General features: G+C 43.6%; 1 protein-coding gene across 2 annotated transcripts in view; it reads right to left on the bottom strand.

The window, feature by feature from the left end:
- The window catches only part of sdk2a (sidekick cell adhesion molecule 2a), a 90,601-nt gene that overhangs the window by 19,343 nt on the left and 50,763 nt on the right, over positions 1-20,495 (bottom strand). For both annotated transcript variants that reach the window (XM_079366894.1, XM_079366895.1), the window contains exons 5-24: positions 18,688-18,821; positions 12,788-12,899; positions 12,178-12,368; positions 11,824-11,907; positions 11,501-11,695; positions 10,881-10,997; positions 10,456-10,623; positions 9,902-10,004; positions 8,876-9,052; positions 8,444-8,580; positions 7,657-7,804; positions 6,271-6,411; positions 5,714-5,895; positions 2,303-2,418; positions 1,841-2,036; positions 1,648-1,746; positions 1,356-1,547; positions 1,053-1,174; positions 790-899; positions 275-425 (exon numbers count right to left, since the gene is read on the bottom strand). In XM_079366894.1, the coding sequence (XP_079223020.1) occupies positions 275-425; positions 790-899; positions 1,053-1,174; positions 1,356-1,547; positions 1,648-1,746; positions 1,841-2,036; positions 2,303-2,418; positions 5,714-5,895; positions 6,271-6,411; positions 7,657-7,804; positions 8,444-8,580; positions 8,876-9,052; positions 9,902-10,004; positions 10,456-10,623; positions 10,881-10,997; positions 11,501-11,695; positions 11,824-11,907; positions 12,178-12,368; positions 12,788-12,899; positions 18,688-18,821 (2,875 nt within the window). The remainder of the gene's footprint in view (positions 1-274; positions 426-789; positions 900-1,052; positions 1,175-1,355; positions 1,548-1,647; positions 1,747-1,840; positions 2,037-2,302; positions 2,419-5,713; positions 5,896-6,270; positions 6,412-7,656; positions 7,805-8,443; positions 8,581-8,875; positions 9,053-9,901; positions 10,005-10,455; positions 10,624-10,880; positions 10,998-11,500; positions 11,696-11,823; positions 11,908-12,177; positions 12,369-12,787; positions 12,900-18,687; positions 18,822-20,495) is intronic.

Raw genomic sequence — 20,495 nt, forward strand, 5'->3', positions numbered from 1 at the left:
TCATTATTGATTGGGAAAATTAAATGTTGTTAAACACATTTTATCTTTAGAATTTTATTTTCAATTATTATCTCAAGGGTGTTTTGCCAGCTGACTTGCTATTTGATTTTCCATAAAGAAGAAGGACAAAAAAAAAGAAAAAAAAAAAGAAAGAAGCAATTTCAAAGAGTGCTATGCATGCAGTCCTTAACCAACAGGGATGAATCTCTGTTTCACCTTCATAACTGTGTATCCCTGATTCAGGCCAAGTGTGCAATGCTTCATGACAACTCACCACCCAGCGCAGCCACAGGCTGGTCTCACTGGCTGTGCGCAGCGTGACATTAGCCGGGGAGATGTCTGGAGGGGCTTGCAGGGTCTCGATCTTTCTGGAGGGCTGGCTCGGAGGACTGGTGCCCACAATGTTTACCTGACGCATCCGAAACCTGCAGCGAAGAAGAACAGCTGATGCTGGATAAATGAGTCTAGAGGTGGGCGTTTAATCATGATGATACGGGAAAGGATTAGATTACTTTAGATTAGATTAGATGAAACTTTAATGCTGTGCAAATGAAAACTAGGTCATTATAGTGCCAGAGAATATGATTCATCTTATGAGAAGAGAACGGAGAAGATAAATGTAAGAAAGCAACACATCCTAGATAACAGTTTAATTGATTCTTTAAGATCAAAGATAACCAGTAATAACTTTATAGGAGAGAGGATTTTTCACTTTTTGTTTTGTCCTTATTTCACCGGTGTGTGTGTGTGTGTGTGTGTGTGTGTGTGTGCGCGCGCGTGTGTGCTTACCTGTAGAAAGTATACGGGTTCAAGTCCAACACCTCCAGTGATCTGGCATCCGGTTCATTAGCCATCTGGTGAACCATCAGCCACTCTTCATTCTCTCCGATTATACCAATCTGAAATGCGCAGGGAAAATAGATGACAAGCAGCAGAGCAAGTGACAAACATTAACAGTGATTATAAAAGGTTCAAACAATTACGGCGCCATTTAAGAGCTTGACAGAAAACACAGCACACTTTTAAAATCGTGTGAAAAGGGAGAGTCTTACCTGTGCTTCAACCAGCCAGCGGGAAATAGATGTTTTGCCATCATAACCTGGTTTGAACTGTAGCGTGACTGAGCGAGGGCCGATGTTGGAGATAGCTAAATTAGTCGGAGGACCAGGCAGCTCTGCGGTGGAGGAATGAGAGGAGACACTTATGAAAGAAAAAAACATCCAATTATCAGTGCTTTCAGAAATAGAGGAGTAGAAATCAGTGGAGGCAGACTGTAGCCCTAGAGTGGATACTTGAAGTACTTATAAATGTTCTACTAAAAGTCAAACGGCTAATCTCCTCATTTTAACACTGACCTGGTGGTACACCAGAGGAAATGGTTGAGGCGGAGAGCAGGCCCTGGCCCTTTGCGGTCATGGCTGCTACCTGGATGGTGTAAGTGGTCAATGCAGTGAGCCCTGTCACCTTGTACTCCTGCGTTAAGTTGGGTAAATAATGGGTCACTCGGGTATTGGTCCTGTTGAACTCCTCCCAGGAGATCCGATAGCCTGGAAGACGTGTCACATAGTGAACTCTCGTTTAGTCAACACATATTGGTAGAAGCAGATCGGACTTGTTAATATTACATAGTTATTTTTTAATGGTCACCTGTGAGCACGCCGTTTTTCTCTTGCGGCTCCTTCCAGCTGACTTTTAGTGAGGTGTCCAAGATGTCAGTGAAGCTGAGGTGTCCCACAGCACCAGGGGCTGTAAGAAAGAATAAAAATCAAGCAGTAAACCAACAATCCTGACATGCCATTATCTGCAGAAACTTTATAATATCCTGAATGGGAACACTTACTATCCTCATGGGTGCGTGTGCGCAGAGGCGAGCTGCGTGGGCCGTCTCCAGGGGTGGTGAAGCACAGTACTGAAGTGTAGTATTCTGTGAACCTTTTCAGGCCAGAGACGTAGCCGACATGGACATTGTCCTGAAAGTTGGGACGCACTGTTACCACGGTGACCTCGTTTGCTCTTCCAGGTTCCCACGCCAAAAGCTGAAAAAGATGCAATGAAAGTGCATCCATTTGTTCATTTTAGTTCCAGAAAACAAGCCAAGAACGCCAAAAGGTGCCAAGCTATACTTAAGGTTTAATGAAGTGAACTTGTCATAAAGCTGTGAACATCTGTTCGGTTCATGATTTATTGCGAAAGTTCAGCTTTTGGAGCCATCAATCTGACAACATAATGAGACTCGGCCAACAGAGTGCTAATCTGCCTCCAGCCACTAGAGTGCACCGGTGGACAGAAAGGGGCTGCTCACCTTGTATCCCTGGTTGATTCCATTGATAAACTGAGGACTTGGGGCACTCCAGGTAAATCGCACTGTGGTGGAGTTGACAGCCTCGACTTGTACATTTCCTGGTGGCACAGTGGGCACTGATCCAGACGAAGAAGAAACGGAGACAAGGGAAGGGGGGGGGGCAGAGATAAAAAGTAAAGAGGGGGAGGGGAGATGGGCAGACAAGCAGAGGGAGGGAGGAAAGAAAAGAATAGTGATGAGATAGGGAAGGGAATAACTTGAAAATGTACAACAGGCAATTCCAGACCAGAGCGTGAGAATCAGGCTGTAGTTATTTATTTGATTTTTTTTGGGGGGGCTCATTTGGGGAGGTAAGAACATGCCAATCAAACCGGGTGTGAGAGCGGTTGCCTCAGGCAGCTTCCAGGTGAACCCTGCAGCGGTTTGTTTGAAGTGAGCGTGCGATACTGATGTAACAGAGGAAAAACAGTGGAGCAGTCCCTCTTTAATGAAGCTGATTGGTCAGTGTTGGTCCTCTCATTTTTATGCTATCCTGCATTCTCTTTGAATGGATTTGAATTCGGAACATGATCTGCTCTTTTGCATTTAATGGAGTGAGTGACGGAAACATGCAATTAATGAGAGCTGAGCTGAACAACATGGCACACTTGTTTCCTGTCTTTTTTCACTGACAGGGACATGAATGATAAAATCATTATCTTAAATTTTTTGAAACCACGGCCGTGACGCCATACCTTCCAGCTGGCAAGTTTTTTTTTTTTTTAATAGTCTTTTTTTGGGGGTGGGCTTACAAAACACAACAAGCTTGTAGTTTGCTTACAGCTGTGGTATATTTGTTTTTTTCTGTAGCTACATGCTCGAGTCTTTGATGAAAGTGACTGATCATGCTTCACAAAACCTATGCTGAAGGGTCCAAGATTTTAACAATAACCTGTGCCAGAAGGAATCCAGCCAACTATCCTGAAGCATTTAAGGTATTTAACAACCATCCGGCCAATGAAGGCAACAGAAACTGAAGACACATTTTTGAACACACACAATTTAAACAAATATTTTAGTAAACCAGTGACATCTGAGCACATTTCTGTATTTTTAAGCAACGCAAGGGAAGGGGCCCCATGAGGTATCAGTAAATGCTAAATGGAACTTTCTAGTTCGGACATGTGGCTGCAGGAGATGGGGATCGAACCCCTGACCATCCCGTCAAGAGACGGCCAATTCAAATCAACTGAACCACAATTATCTGTGGTACCCAATATTTTCCTCACCTTTTTGTCCCCATTAATTATTTGATACCTAATCATCCCCAAAGCAATATAAATAAATGGACAATTAAATATTTTGTTAGTGTGCATGTGACCCCATTCATACATTTAAAGGGCATTACTAATGCTAGAGGCATGTTGTGGCCTTTGTCGTATTATTTTAGTTTTGTAAAGGCTTATTTATATTGTGGCTTTTTGCAGAGATAGGACCAAGGAGGGAGGGAGGGAGAGAGAGAGAGAGAGAGAGAGAGAGTGTGTGAGAGAGAGAGAGAGAACTGTACATGGTGTGCTTGCGTTAACCACAACGCTATTGTTTCCCCCTCCTTGTTGTATTTTGCACCTCATGTTATACACGCCTCTTTCAGAAAAAGGAATTTTGAATTTCAGTGGGACATCTGAGTAATACAAAGGTAAAATATAATTAAAGTGTCGCAGGCAGATATAAGGAATCATGAACACTTGCAAAACATAATTAAATCAAAAATATCTGCTGATTCACCCCCTCTAATGGCTCTATGTGAGCAGGGAGTGGAACAGAATAGGAAATGGAAACACTCCCCAATTTTCCTGTGAGTGCTCTTGAGAATATTTAGGGAGTCTGGCGCCGAGGGTCTCTGTTCATAGAGTGGATTTAACATGACAGGGATTCAGAGATATGTGAGTGCGTTAAGCCTTTCAAAGCTGTATGTACAAGTTAAAGGAATTTCAAATCAAACTGGAAGCCAGCGCAGCATATCTTAACCAGGAGCCACATCCTTTTTTCTTGTGTTTGTTAAAGTCGAGCAGCTGCAGCAGAGGCAGCAATTCTCACTCGCTGTAATCTATGAATTGACGTTTTTGGAAAGCCAGGAAAGAGAGCTTCATTCAGTATTCTTGTGATAAAAAAACATGGATTAACTTTTCAACGTCCTCATGCATTAACAAAAGCTTACATTGGCTTTAATTCTTAATGACAAATAGCATTTTAATGGGCTGTTTTAAGTTGCAGTCATATTGTAAAATCACACTTTAGCATTCTTCGTTTTCCTCTGAAGAGATTCTGGAGCTGTGCTCTCTTTGCGTTTTGGTGCAAATGGTTATCTCAGATTTGGTTGAGTATGCTTTCACAGTATCAAAACGTGACTCTCGCCCTCCATAGACTTTGAATAGACGGGGGAATATGAATAGACAGGCATGCAAGGAACATAAGGTGTTGGAATCAACGGCCGTGACAGAAGTAACGTAGCTGTGTGACACCGAGGAAAGTTCACAATGTGTGTTCTAATTATTCTACTCAGCATGCTCAATGAGACGAGAAGTCAAGCGAGGCAGCTTCCTATGGCAGGAAATGTGAAAGGTACGTACGCACATCATCACCTCGTAATATATGTGCACAATTGATTAAAAAATGTGCTTCGTGAGCTTGATGTACTTTTCTCGGTGGTCAAAACAGGGTCAAGATATTTGTTTTCGTTGAGAGGCTGCAGTCGAAAAAAAAAGAAAGACAAAGCTCTGAGGAGAGACTTCTGTCATATCATTGTAATAACAAATCAGCTTTTAATGCCACCACATGATGCAGCAAAACTCTGAAGAATAAAGTGGTGCTCTCAGATCCAAAGTAAAAGCCTCTACAGGAGTTTATATCAAAACAGGCTGTTGGAGGCATTCAGCTCATTCCTGCACACGATTTGTTCTGCTGTACTGCAGCACTTATTGCGAAAAATTAACGACACTGAACTAGACAAAAACAAACAGGGAGCAGTGTTTGGCAGAGAGCAGTTCGGTGGCCTTGTCTTCTTTTACATTTCTGTAAAAGCTTTTTTTTCTGCTGGAGTCGACGCTCGCTGCTGACAACTCGTATGAGTCCTCTTTTCAAGGCGGGCATCTCTTTACATCTCTTAATTTGATGTTAAAAAAGAGATGATTTGATTAAAAGTCGCACGTTTTGTGCTGCAGGCTTGACATGAGCTGAGGGGGACTGAGACGATGAGGCTGTAGGTGATGAATGGAACTTGTTAAATCTCAGCATCATGCACACCTTTTGAAAAAAATAGTCTGAAATAGATTGTAGACGTTCTTAAGGTTCAGTATTGCTGCTTGGTTTTGCTGGCAGGATCCCTTGGGGACACACAGTATATGGTGCACACACTCTGTGTGTTGCCCTCACCTCCCTGCAGAGTCCATTCTGTGACTTTATGGCTGTAGGTGCCGCGTCCTGCTCCGTTATAAGCTGCCACCTCTATTTCATAGTTTGTCCAAATGATGAGGTCCTCCAGGAGCAGGCTGGTCTGGTCCGGGTGGGTGATGTTTTTCATCTGACAATCAACAGGAAGCCCCGAAAGACAGTACCTGGCAGCAGAGGGAGGAATCAACATACAAAGGAAGGGAGAGACAGATATGAATATGAATATATTAGACTAATTCTCTGTGGGGGAAAAAGAAATAAAAAAAATAGGAGGACACGAGCGCAGAGTTTTAACAGAAGAGAAGCCATGCAGAGAGGTTATAAAATGGTAACTAAAAGAGAGGCGACAACAGATGAATGGAGAGGAAGGTATTTAATTGGCACCAATTATTCTATTGCATCAGCGAGCGAGAATGAAGTGAAATGGAGAGGAAGAAAAGGAGCTGACATACCAGTTATTGTCACTTGTGAATGGCTCTGGCCCGAGACAGGCACCTATAACTGGGCAGAGATTAGGCAGGTTGTCACGGTCTTCTTACCTGATGATGTAGCCTTGGAGCGGCCCGTTCTGATGGCTCTCCAGGGGTGGCTGCCATTGGATCATGATGGACTGATTGGTGCGGCCACTCGCGATGACTGTCTGAGGGGGGGCGCTGGGGGGCTCTTCGGGGAGAGTTAGTCTGCGGCAGTGAGGAAGGAAGACAGAAAACAGAGGTGAAGTAAGAGACAAGAGACAAAAGCATGCATTAATTATTGTGAGTTTCTGCATATTTCTATCCCATTTCATCATAGGCATCCAATCATAACACAGCTGCATTTCTTTTAAGAAACACCATCAAGGAAAGTTGGGATGAGGGTGGCTGTGTCTTTGTCCGAAGCATCTCCTCTATACTGCCGTCCGCAGAGGGACATCTCGCTGTGGCATGACAAGGATCAAAGAGGCCTTGGTTGAAAATGGAGCAGCGAAAAAAAAGCAAAGACAGAGAGTGAGGGAAAGATATAAAAGAACAAGAAAGAGCGATCCAGGCAGACTTCTCCCTTAAGTCAATTTAAGATGACATCTTGATTTCTTCCCAGTGCACCGGAGCACTGCTCTGGAGGAGATGAAGCAGAGTGTTTAGGATCAAAGAGGTGTGCCCGAGAGATGCCTTCGGAAAAGCCCAGCACTCTCTCTCGACGTTCGGTCCCCCCCCCCCCCCATCTCCTGCGGTGCGCTCTTGTCTGGGGGCCACATTAACACACACCAAATACAGCCCTGTGAATGAGCGTGTGGCGCAGAAGGTGCGTTGACGACTTCCAGGCTTGAAAGGCATTACATCCCGCAGGTTCAATAGCTGCTATGATTGTGTTCATGTGGACAAGGTCAACCAGCGGAATGTGTAGGTGTACTGCGATGAGCTCAAAAAACGTGTGCGTTTGCGAGCGTGTGTGGGCGGAGTGTGAATGAGTGTGGCAGCTTCGTCCTGCTCGTCGGGAGAATTTTCTTAAGATTGGAGTCTGTGTGCAGCCTCGACTCTTATAAGCCTCTGTATTTCACTCATGGAGTACCAGCCAAAGACCGTTAATAGACGGGAGAGAAATGAAGTTGGGTCAGCACACCCATCAAGTCTTCACAAAGCACAATTTCAGCTCATTCACAGCTTTATCTTAAAAAAAAAAAAAAAAAAAAGGCCAGTCCCAAAGCTGCTTCATCTTTCCGAAGAGTGAAGACCAAAAAGTGGACTTACAGGGAAATAATCACAGAGTTTTTTTCTATTAAACTACCAAGACGATGGGGGGGGAGAGACGGGTTGTTCTAGAACTTTGAAAGCCCTCAAAGTGCAAAGCCGTTCTCACCGCCAGCGTCAACATGGAGTTACACAGACAAGCAGCAGCATATTTAATATGCGGAGGATGCAGAAGAACTGCTAATATGCAGCACCAACCGGTCAGTCTCTTTGCTGAACTGGCCTCTGCCCACGTCGTTGATGGCGCACAGCCGGAACTGGTACGAGCGTGCCGGGATCAGACCACCGACAGTAACCCCGGTGGACTCTGGTTCAATATTGGCCAGCAGCACTGTCCAAGGGGCATCTGAGGTGGAGAAAACAGACGGAGCTGTGAGCCATGGCAAGTGAACGGTAAATGACCTTGCAAGAGCATTTACATTACTGAGAAAATATCTCCTCGGCAAAACTTGAATTCCTCATCTGTGTTATCCCCGACTATTACTGCACACTGTTGGTTCATTTTCTATAATAATATTGCGGCTACCGATAAAAAAACAAAACAAAAACAAGTCATTTATTTTGAGCACACTCCCTCTAAAGATCAAATTGAAATTCAATTATCCAAAAAAAGCAGATCCCATCTGCATCTGCATTTTCCTCTTAATGAGTTGTCATCCTCTCAGTTAGCCCGAGCTTCAGTGAGAAATGGCTGAACGATTTCCTCTCCGTGGGTGAGAGTGCTCCGACTTTCGGCAGAGGAAGCGAAGAAGCAACGGGCACCAACACAATTTTGCTCCCCTGATCACTTCCAAGCAAGGCAATTGGGTTTTAATGATCGCAGAAGGTAAGAGAGGACTTTGCAGCCAATTTTAAGGACACAATGGAAATATATTACAATAACAAGGCTGGCGAATGCGTGCTTTCAGGGAGTATGAAGGCAGAATATTGCCTTTAAAAAGGGAAGAAATAACAGCAACAAGCATTGATTATAGCCTCCACTCACTGTTTTCTGAGACCTCCAGGATGTAGCGGATCAGGGGGCTGTTACCGTCAAACGCCTGGGCCCATGTGAGGTTGATGGCCCTCTTCTCTGAGGTGCTCAGAACTGCTATTGGGTTTTCTGGAGCATGTGGCAGCTGCCTATATTGACGTATGTGTGTACGAAGGAGGGGGGGGGAAGTGATAAAGAGAAATAGAATCAGACAAGAGAGGCAGCAAATAACAGAATTAAAGAGCCAAAGCGAGGGCCTTGCATTGTAAATATTAGAACATTTGATGGATTAGAGAGGAGAGGAGCGATAAAGCACCACAGCGGAGAAAACACCCATCCATCATGTCCCGATGAGACGTAAATAAGAGGGGGGGGGGGGGGGGGGGGGAAGCAGGAGATAAAACAGGGTAGACATGAAGGAAAAAAAACAAACAAAAAACCGACCTGACTCTGAGGTGAGCGCTCCGGGAGTCGTTGCCACCGACTGAGGTCACCCTGCAGGTGTATGTTCCGATGTCACCCGACCAGGTTTGGGAGATGTGCAAGGTCCCGTCGGGATCCAGCCGCAGGCGGGGCGAGGTGTTCACGTCAATCACTGAGCCGGTTTTCTCCCACACATGCCTGGAGGTGCCAACGAGTCCATGAAAAGAGTCGTACACAAACGCACGCGGAAACACGCCACGCGCCTCTGCGAGTGTTTTGACAGCTTGCGTCGGGTTTTTGTGTCAGGTCACACAGCGAAACACGAAAAGGCGCCGACGCCGATCAGAAGCCACGTACGTCTCATGGTGAAGAGATTTGAATGTGAAAACCATCTCGCTCTGTCACACGTACTGTACTCCACCTTTCCTCCATGCATTCCTCTACTTGTCACATACCCGACAGCACATATGGAACCCCCCCCCCCCACTCCCTCCTGCACCCAACCCCATACACACGCACACACAAGGAGAGCCTGTGATTAATTGCGACTGTTCGGGCTTTCCAGCTAATCTCCTCTGTGTTGCGTTTAATTAAAGGCGCTGTCTGAAGTTATTACTCTGTTTACATATTCATCTGTTTACCCCGCGATCTGATCAATGCCGTGGGCCCACAGGTGACAGGCACTCTAATCACTGGGCTCCACAGACATCATTTCGCTCCCTCTGAGACAGATGCATGTATACGCACTCTATCATGCTCAAGACTGTCTGAAGAGTGAGGGGAAAGCGATGGGCTAATTCCTCAATCAGACTCTCTAAGAGTTTCAAAATCTTCCCATAGGAGGTCGTCTAAGGGTGGATAAACACGAGAAGATCGCTCGCAGATTCCGTAAACTAATTAAGCACGACAAGATAGCCGAGCTTGTTTTCTAAGCTGAGGTTGCATCAAGAAATAGTTGCAAAGGCAGTCAGACATTAATCGAAGTTGAATGTGAAAAAAACCCCGAAAAAATAAAATAAAATAAAATGTAGCTGATGTCATAATTACCTGACAGTGACGCTGGGATCATGGGTCACGCCGCAGGTCATGACAGCCTTGGTCCCTTTGATGACACTTTGGTCCTGCGGGGGTTTCGTGATGCGAGTTCGTGCTGCGAACACACACAGAGGTTGTTATTCAGGGGCTGTGTTTGAACAGCGGATTGAACGGAGCTTACTTTACTGGACTCCGTCTCATCCTTCACTCAACGTCTCTCTGAGAGAGGGTGAATCACACTGAATGTTCTGACGGCTGGAGAATTTTTGCGAGGCTTCTAGGGACTGATAATGTGAATTTATGCGGTAAAAAAATAAGCACATGGGTGAGTCATTAGACCATAGACGAAATATCTCGACAATGACCTCCAAAATCCAAGCATTTCCAAGTAAACAAGTCAGGGATTAAAAAAAAAAAGGAGGACATTTCATTTTTATTTTTTTTTCCAACAGCTTGGACTCATGGGTATTTGGAATTGTGCTTATTTTCCACTGGACGAGTTAGGGGTTTTGCAGACGGAACAAACATCATCAATGATGTGCAGAGAGAGTTTCTGTAATTCTCACCCCAGACAACCAGGTCGGCTGAAGCCTCGTCGATGCCCCTGGAGTTACTGGCCATGCAGGTGTAGGTACCTGCGTCAGACAGGTGGGAGGGGCTTATTAGCAAGCTGCCCGACTCCAACAGGGTAAACCGAGGCAGTTGGACTGAGCCGCTGGCCAAGACACGTTCACCTGCAGGGAGGGGCGTAGGGTGTGATTTATGGTATGGAATAGAGGACGGGGGGAAAAAAAGAAGGGGAACAAGGTGAAGAAGGGAATTAAGGTTATTGGAGAAAAGTCATTGAAAAACAAACAGCAGGAAAAGCAATGCAGCAAAAGCAAAGGCGTCGTTCTTGTTTGGAGGAAGTGCATATCCTGAATCCCATCCATAACTCTCGTCTAGCTTTGACAACGTGGCATAATGAACACCATGCTGTTTGCCCACGCACCTTTCTGCCAGGTGATGGCTGGCCTTGGGGCTCCGGAGGTCTCACAATGCAAGATGACTGACATGCTGTCAATCACGGCGCTGTCGGAAGGGCCAGCGGTGATGTTTGGAGCGATACCTGGAAGGGGAAGGTTCAGTCACGCGCACACACACACACACACACACACACACACACAGACACACACATGCAAACAAAATGAGGTGAGACAGAGGTGATAATGAGGGACATAAACAGCTTTCTCCCTAATAAAGCAGACGGCAGCTCAGAGACTTAATAGACTTGACAAAAGGGGCGGGCTGTCAGGTCTCATTCTCAGGGACAGCTCTGAGAATCTGACAGGGCGCCCCCGTCTCTCTGCGTCTCTCTGCTCATTCTCTGATTCAAAAATAGCCGATAATTGCCCGAGCAGCCAAGGTGACAAATCTGTCAATGTGGAGAGATATAAAGATAGATGGGAGTAGGAGGCAAGACAGAGAGAGGCAGAAAAGAGGATTAGGGAACGAGAACAGTGAAGCGGATTTAAGAATAAAAAAAAGAAGGCTGGAAACAGAGAGGGAAAGATGAGCAGAATTAAGCAGCAGGCGTGCAGATAGTTTTGACATTTTTCCAAGGGGACGTACTAGTAACAGCGAGGTAGGTGTTTGTCTGGATCTCCCCGGCGAGATTGCGGGCAAAGCACTGAAACATCCCCGTGTCGTCTGGCAGGAGGCCGTTGATCTGTAGACTGCCTCCTACCAACACCCTGTACCTGGGGATCTTCACCGGGCTGATGGGCACGGCATCTTTGTACCACACTATGTCTGGCTGCGGTGTGCCTGCAGAGGAAGGAGAGGATTCATTTCTTCCCTTGTCACAGTGACCCCTTTTTTTTCTTCTTCTTTTTTTTTTCTTTCCCTGCTCTTTCACACATACGATAGTAGGAAGAAAAACAAACACGACTCACCTCTCGCCTGACAAGGGATATCCACTACCTTCTCCATCTCGGCGCTGATGTGACTCGGAGGCTCTTTGACAAACAGAGGATACTCTATTTTGCAGAGGAAGGATAAAAAAAAAAGAAAAAAGAAGTGCTCAATAAAATTCTTTAAAAACAACTAACAAATCATCTGAGTTTGTTTTTTTTAGAACTTGGCACATCGCTGATAAACGAGCACAGATAACATCTTTTCAATTACTGTAGTCTAAAATGGCAACAAAATGTTCTCTCAACATGGGAGTTAGCAAGCTGATGCAATATTTGGATGATTTAGGCCCAGCTGCTCTGTGGCGTTTCAAATGCAAACTGTGGGTTATTTACCAAGAACATGCAGAAAAGCCCCGGCAGTGACTGAGGGGACGCTGCTGCTGCGGAGCGAAGCCTCGCACTCGTAGTAGCCGCTATCACTGACTGCAGGCAAACTGATCACCAACCTACGGCCAAAATCTCGGATCCCTGTATTGACCACAACGCCGTCTTTCCTCCAAGTAATATTCATCTTGACGAGGGGTCTGAAGGAGACAAGATGAAAAGGAGAAAAAGAAAGCAATAGATAGTGAGGAGTCTGGTTTTTAATACTGATTCATATTCTGTTTCAAGGTTACAGAGCATTGGGGGAGCAACGCGATACATCTGTCAGTCTGATTAAGTCTTTGAATTGGAGATAATAGTCAGAATTCAAAACTGGGATGGCGCAAGATAGGGAGAACAGAGTGAAGCCTTGAATCAAAGCGAAGAATGAAGCTGAGGTGTGAAAATAAAAGACGAACAAAATGCTTCTCCTATCATGTTCAAACAAAAGATTTCCGGATTCATTCAAATGAAAGATACCAGGCGACGAGGGGAGAGATGGTGGGGCTGTTTTGATAATTTGTGCATTCATGACAAAACTACATCCTCTGAATCCGTGCGTGTCTGTGGGAAATATTACCTTGCATTTGCGACACACTCCATTATAGCTTCGTTCCTGCCCATTGTTACGCTTGTGTTCTTGGGGGGGATGATGATAGACGGGGCGATGGGGTCCGCAGGTCCTCCCACATCTATCACGTAGAGAGGCAGACAGAAAAAAAGTGAAAAATCTATAAAGTCTATGCACACCTGAGATTAAGTCTGTGCATGTGTGCCTGATACAGCCAGTTGAGTATGACCAGATCTGTACATGGAGGCTGACAATCTGTCACTATCACCAGCAGGTAGCCAGCATGCTATCAGCCAACTATTAACACCCTTGTCTTTACTTTGGATCCTTTTTCTAGTGCACACAGCGTTTCCTGAGCACAGTGTTAGCCCAGGTGTTAGAAGCCATTATGTAGCATAATTGAGACAAACACAAAAGGCGATTAAATGCAGCACCATCACTCACGGGTTTCACGGAGCCTCCAGCCAGCCATCGATTCACTGCCCTCAATCAGTGATCTCTCTCTGAATCTGATCTCATTTTCCCCCACCTCCCCTGTGTACGGGAGCCAGAGCCTGTGTGCGTCTATGCGTTTGACTGATTGTGCGACTATACAGTGTCTTGTAATTGTGCGTACAGAATGTGTTTTTTTTTTTTTTTTTTTTTTTTTAAACTTTTTTTTTATTGCAGAGCTAACCAAGATTTATAAGGTTCCTAATCCAGTTTTTATAATCGCTTGTTATTTTGTGCTACATCATTGTAAAACCCACCATATGAAGGTGATTTTCTGTGGGGGAGTCAGCAGTGCAATGACAAAGCTTTCTCCACAAACAAAACCCCAATGAGGGGCAGCCCTTCTCGTGGGGGGTATTACTGTTCAGTTCAGTGCAGCCCATTCATTCACTCAAACCTCCTGTTTTCTTGGCTGATTTGAGTTGCAAGACAATACACAAAAATCAATCCAGTAAACTCAACAAGTTGCTATAAAAAAGTTTTTTTAAAGCTCTTGTTAGTACCTTTTAAATTGTGGCAATGCTGGTACCGCTTTTAAAAGACAAAGCAGTCTTTGCTTATCTTATCTTGTACATGTTTAAGTATGAAAAAAAAACCTATCAAAACGTATCAGTCACTTTGAATGTTTGTTGTGGAAAACATTTTTTTTAAGCCTGTTTCAGCAGCATGTTTTGAATTTACTTCTTCTGAGACCGACCCCACATCAGCTGGGACAAGGATTTAATAGAACAAATATAGAATTAACAAACCTTGTCAATGGCGATTCTGTTTGCTTTTATAGGTAAGAAAAAGGCAACTGTACTAAATTCAGCTTTTTTTAAAAACTAGCAAAAAAGCTTGAAATGATTTTGTATGGGATAGCTGTCGTTTAAATGTCACATATTTTTCTTCTTTCCAACCACTTTAGATAAGTCCCACAGCTCCCCAAAACATGACTGTGAAGTTTCTCGCCAAGAATCCATTCTGATCCTGTATTTGATCATGCCTATTAACCCTTCTATTTCAGCCCTGCTCAAAACAGACCCGTTTCTATAGCTTTTAATGCAACTGAGCTGTGTCTGACCAAACCCATGTCTTGAAGGGCTTGGGTGGTTTGGGCTCTCTTGCACCATGTTTAATTGGTTTAGGTGATATGGCAGACTCAGAGGATAGAACAGACACCTTGCTGTTTGAATGTCACCCATCTAGGGGATGAGTTACTGCTCTTTGTGATGTCACAAAGGGAAACTCTCCAAACGACCTGTTTGAGGACGCGTTTTTTGAAAAGCTGAGCAGGCAAAAGACAGAGAGAACGGACTCTTCTCATAATTGGGGCATCTGTAAACAAGCTAGGAACACATATTCGTATTAAAACCATGGTAAAGTGTACACTATTACACTATGTTCTTTAAAGTTATTGAAGGAACTTTCAGAATGGGCTTATTTTGGCGACCCCTGTGGACAAAGCAGTCCGCAGATCTAATCCTGTATTAGATTTTTTAGAAAAATGAAACCTTTATTCTTAATGTCTAACAGCGACTTGAAAGGAGTCTTTGGCGTTGAAAACAACATGCTGTAAATGTCTTCTGACAACTACCCCCAACAGGCGCAACAAGGACGTAAAAATGATGCAAAAGAGAATGAATCATCTCTCTGATGGTCAATATGCTCTTGAAGCTCATACAGAGACATCAGTATTAATTTCATTGTGTTTCATTACCAGTAAGGGAGTCCTACGAATGTTTAACAGACAGCTTAAATCAAACTCCTGAAAATGTCCCAACATTTCTGGGGTTGACAGCAGCAGCGACTTTACCTGCCAGCCTCAAAGTCATATTTTGGGCGTGCAGTCTCGGTGAGCAGATTTGTGAAAGTAGCAGGAAATATCCAGGAAATTCACAGTGAGCGAGCGAGCGGACACGGGTGGTGACATTTATGTTATGCTTCCAGTAAATGACCAATCTGAGCGTTATGAATGAAGTACAGCTGCTTTTCTGTTCTGTACCACTCAGTTGTTGATGCTGTAAATACGTCCAATTTCAGCTAGCATTTATAACTGGACAAAAACTATCTTACTGTATATACTCATAGGGTCAGGGACACTGTTGCCTCGTCTGGCATTTCCACATATCTAGCCTTCTGAGACAGCCCCCACCCTGAGAGGCAGCCTTAGACCATTCAATGACTATAAGAAATGACTATGCAGCGTAATGTACAAATAGTTAAACAAGAATAAGAAAAAAGTCATATTAAACTACTGCTGACATTTACTAGAACATTTAGCAAATGCATTTAACATTTTAGAGGTACATTTTAATTAACCCCAACGCATACAGAATACCTACGCACAGATTGAAAAGATGATTCTGTATTAGCAGTCTGAAGAGTTTAAAACGGCTACATTCAAATAACGGACCCTGACCTGTGAATCCTTTTTCATGACGTTCAGTAGTTATGAAGTGAGGATTGGAAAGGTTAGAGTCAGCTGACGAACAGCAAAATGTGTCCTTTCAAACAGATAAGATGTAATCTATTTTCAAAACGTGTGGAAGCAGACGATGTGCTCATTGATTGATATCTGATGCTTTGGCTGATGAAGAGCTTGAAGAATCCGACTAGACCTCCAAAGTAATCCATTTCATCACGGTGGTACGAGTATCTTCGTGAGGGCATTATTGACATGATCATCAATCAGAATAGAAGAATAATAAGTCAGAGGAAAACGGCTTCCTGTAAGGTCTTTAGAAGAACCAAACAAATTAAAAAATTAGGAAATAAAAGAGGCTTCGATAGGTCCAAAGGACCTGGGAGGAAAAATTATAATCACTTGGAATCAGAAATTATTGGCTCAAATAAAAGATCATAGACATTCTTTCTAATCTATGTAATTTGTGTTGCCTATTAACTTGAGCTTATGCAGAGAGTTTGATCGTATTAAGTGTTGTGGTGTCTTAGCTTCTGGTTTAGTGGAGACAAAGCAGTCAGAGAGACTCAATTGATAGTTGAAGAGGGGAGATGACGAATTCTATTAACACTAGCGTTCAACTTCCACAAACATGAGGAAGAGATAAAAAGCCCTAATCAGTACGTGTCTGTGATGTTTCACCCGCATTGTGAATGTCACAGAGGTGTAATGGAGGGATGAAGTGATTCCACTTCTGTATCGCCTTCGGAGGTAGTAACAGGCGTTACAGGGGTGAGATGGGATTGACTGAGCCAGCGGGTCAAACAGCGCTGTGTGTTTGCGCACACACATGTATCGTAGTAAGGCAATGGGAATTCACAGTCGGGGACACCAATATTTTGCCATTTAAGAATCCCAATGTACATAAATGTAAACATGTACAGATCCATGCTGAAAAGGGCCAACAAATGAGATGAGAGTGCCATGATGAGGATTTATTTATTTGAATTGTTGATGCAGTGGCAGCATATTGGTGCAGTGGTTAGTGCTGCGGCCTCTCAGGTAGAAGGTCCCTGTTTGAATCCCAAGTCAGACTTGGTTTCTGGGAAATCCAGAGAAATTGACCCCACAATCCATAGGCATGCTCATTAGCTTAATTGGAGACTCTAAATAGTCCATAGGTGTGAGTGTGGCAGGTTGTTTGTCTCTATATGTCAACACTGTGATATACTGACGACCACTCCAGGTTTTACCCCCCCCCCCCCCCCACATACACACACACAGCTCAGATCATCTACACCCCCCCACCACCCTGCACAGGACAAGCAGTATAGATAATGGATGATTTGTTGACGGTGAAACTGGGTTGCTGCAATTTGTTTTAAAATGCTTGCAATTTTTTCAAATGCTTCCCTGTAAAGAAAGTCTTGATACCTCTTCAAGACGTTTAAGATGTTCTTGTGCAAAGAAACTAAACTTCAAAATTGTTCAAGTTATTTTTTTTTTTTTTTACTCAATTCCACAGTATGTTTCTTTGCCAATAACACAATGAGAAGTGGGAATCCATTTCACTAGTCGCATAACTCATTTTATTTTCCACAAGACATGACTGGTTCCTTGGCAGACACTAATTAATGTATTGCAGTTCATAAACTCTCAGTGTTGAGAATACTTCAAGTGTGTAATCTCCTAATTAAAAGGGGAAAGTAAACAACGTGATGACCTGCATAGCAAGTTCTCAAAACAAATGTCACCATATTGTTTTACATGTGTCCCTGTCCAAAGACAGTGGTAAACCCCAGTCAATTGTAATGACTTTCACACTCTGAGGAATAAAAGGAAAAGAAAATATCTGCCCAGTTGGAGCATTAGCCAGTCAGTCAGTTTGCTTTTTTACTTTTAGACTGAGCTGTGTCTCATTTGTATGCTCCCTCTGGATCGACACTCTTTTTCTCTACTGCATATTTTCCCTCTGCAGAATCGCTAAAATGAACAAATCCAGCAGTAAAAAAAAAAAAAAACCTTATTGACTTTCAGATGCAAAATACGTGTGTGATCCGCAAGGCCAGTCTCGGAGAGATTCTGTGATATCTGGTCCCCACAGATTGCTGTGTCATGCGTATTGAGCTCGGAATTACAAACACTGTATTAATGGCATGATGAGCAGAAGCAGACGCCAGCAAGATATTAAAATGTGCAGCGCTACATTTGAACAGGTTCAAAATCTCATACGCCAGATGAATAATGCAAATCATAAGGGATCATGCGTTATCTGTTCTCAAAGGTTGCGATGTAGGTGGTGTAAAATATCATCCTAAATACAATATTAACTGCAGGTGGGAGAAATTATTTGACTTTGTTTGGATGAAAGCTGACAGTAAGTGCGATGGAAAGGATGCAACTGTTTGAGCTTGTGATTCCACATGGAACCATGCCTGCATGAAATATGCCAAAACTTATTTAAAGTTCTGTTTACAAGTGAGGCCGACCTCTAATCCAGAGTGTGTGTTAGCGTGAGTGTGGGCATGTTTAAATCATTTCCTGTTCGCTCAGTGTCATTTTCATAAATCTGCTTTTTGTGAGGAGTGATTAAACTGAAGGTCCTCTTTATGATGCCTTTACATCCAGACGACCACAGAGATGCTGCCAGAGCTAAAAAACACACCTTATATGCAAGTGATTCACCGCTGCGGCTGATGATTATCGGAGCAAGAGGACAACTACTGTGCTGAAGACAACTGGTACGATTGCATCTGCTGGAAAGGTGGAAGACATAATTAAAGAAGGGGACTGCCAGTAGAGGGCGCTATCTCTGTTTCTATTGTCAGCCTGAGCAACCTGTTGTGTTGCTGCTTTGATGCATGTGTGTTGAAGCGCTTGATCTGAAGAAGAATGAAACCATTTCTTTACCGTCATCTGCAACGACCTGTTGATGCAACCTGTCAATGACACAAACAATCTGCCAGTGAAGTGTGAGTTGCTAAGTGTGTTGTTGTGTGGAGGCACGAGTGTGTTTTCACGTGTGTGTACTTACTCTCCACTGTAAGTACAACGGGCTGACTGGTTTTGTTCTCCCCGTTCTTGTCGTTGACCGCCTGGGCGTAGTAACGTCCCGCATCAGGGGCCACAGTGGACAGGATGACCAGCGTGTTGTCCAGCGTGATGGCACTGAGAAAATATTCATGCATACATTAGCTTAGCATACCTCGACACACAGTGTTCAGACTAACAGTCACATCCCATGGCAAGTCTAACCTAAGCCCAAGCTTAATAAATACCCAAAAAGCCAACGGTGGTTCTGAATGTTGGTAAAATTAAATTGGGATCACCGATGTAGTTCCTAATTTAACAGACGACCCCAGTCAACTGGTGTGCATTAAAAAAATAGACCCTGAACACACTAAACTGCATGATTACACATTCATCAGCACACGGACAGGCTTATATCATTAAATCAGTGTGAAGTACTTTTTAGAGTCAATAAATCCTAAGGGTAGACTGACTCACACACATGTACGCATATATTATTTCTGGAAGGAAAAAAAAAGGGCACAAAAACAACTTTTATGAGCCCGTCTCTCTACAAGGTATTGCAGTGTTTTTAAGGAATATCTCAGTGAGAATAACATTAAGGGAGAATTTCTGTTTCGGCATAACTTGGTTATTAGTACAAATTTGAACCGTAATTATAATCACTGTAGAAACCCAGGGGGTTGAGATCAGTTAGGCTGGTCTTGTGAGATACTCTAGGTTCATAGAGAAAGCTCCGTGGTTGGATGTGTGGGTTTTTTTTTTTCTTTCTCTCAACTAAAAAAGAATTCAAATAAATCCCGACAAATTAATTGGTCCCTCAACAGCTTTGTGAAACTGATGAACTTGGATGTCTACACATTTGAAGAATGTTTGTAAGATGTAACAACAGTCAAAGTCCATCTTTGTGAGACATGCCCATGAGTAATAGATATTAATAATTGCCAAAGGCAGATGCTAAAAAGGAGCACACGTCTTTAATTAAGTGATATACACAATTAGCTTTGATTTATTTAAACTTGCTTAAACGTGCCATATGAGCATCATGTAACATGGTCTGTCTTTGGTGATTGTCCAATATTGATTCAAACATTTGTACTAATAATGAACACTTGTAGAAATGAATACAAGCAATAAGCCTGAAAATCTTAAACTACTCAGACTTTTATGACTGCTGGCTCTCAGTAGCCATGAGATTGGTTAAAATGATGGTCTGCAGTGGTGGGGGAAATAATCGATTCAAAGATGCACGGCGATGCTTTGTTGAAAGATTCAGCCTCGATGCAGGAAAGTCCAATATCGATTCTTAAGGCAACAGACTGGCCCACTTCGAGTTCTGGGGTTACTGCTACATGAGTGCAAGTGGAGTGTTTATTCAAGATCAAAAATGGGAGCTGCAACCGAAAAACTATTTTGGAGTATGCGCTTGTGCAGTATTATCAGGAGGACTTTGAAAGTTACATATTTGCAAAGGGGCAGCTGTTTGGTGGGGATTTATTTGTTGCAAAGATTTTGAATAAAAGGGTTTAAATTCACCTGATTGTTTGAATTGATGGGTAAACATTAACCATGTGGCCTATATGGATCTGAAATTGAGAAGCATCGCGACGCATCCAGAATCGTTTGGTAATCGAATCGTGAGGTGAATTACGATTCCCAGCCCGAATGGTGTGAAGCGTCTGAGAAGGACCCGCTAAACGAGAGCTGACGCTAAGCACGCGGCCAGATTAGACTCTTGGGATCTGCAGGCGTCTGAGCGATTCGGTTCAGGATAAACAGACACACTCCTGGACAATTACAAGCTGTACTTTT

The sequence above is a fragment of the Symphodus melops genome (assembly GCF_947650265.1).
Source record: "Symphodus melops genome assembly, chromosome: 17".
NCBI classification, from domain to species: domain Eukaryota; kingdom Metazoa; phylum Chordata; class Actinopteri; order Labriformes; family Labridae; genus Symphodus; species Symphodus melops.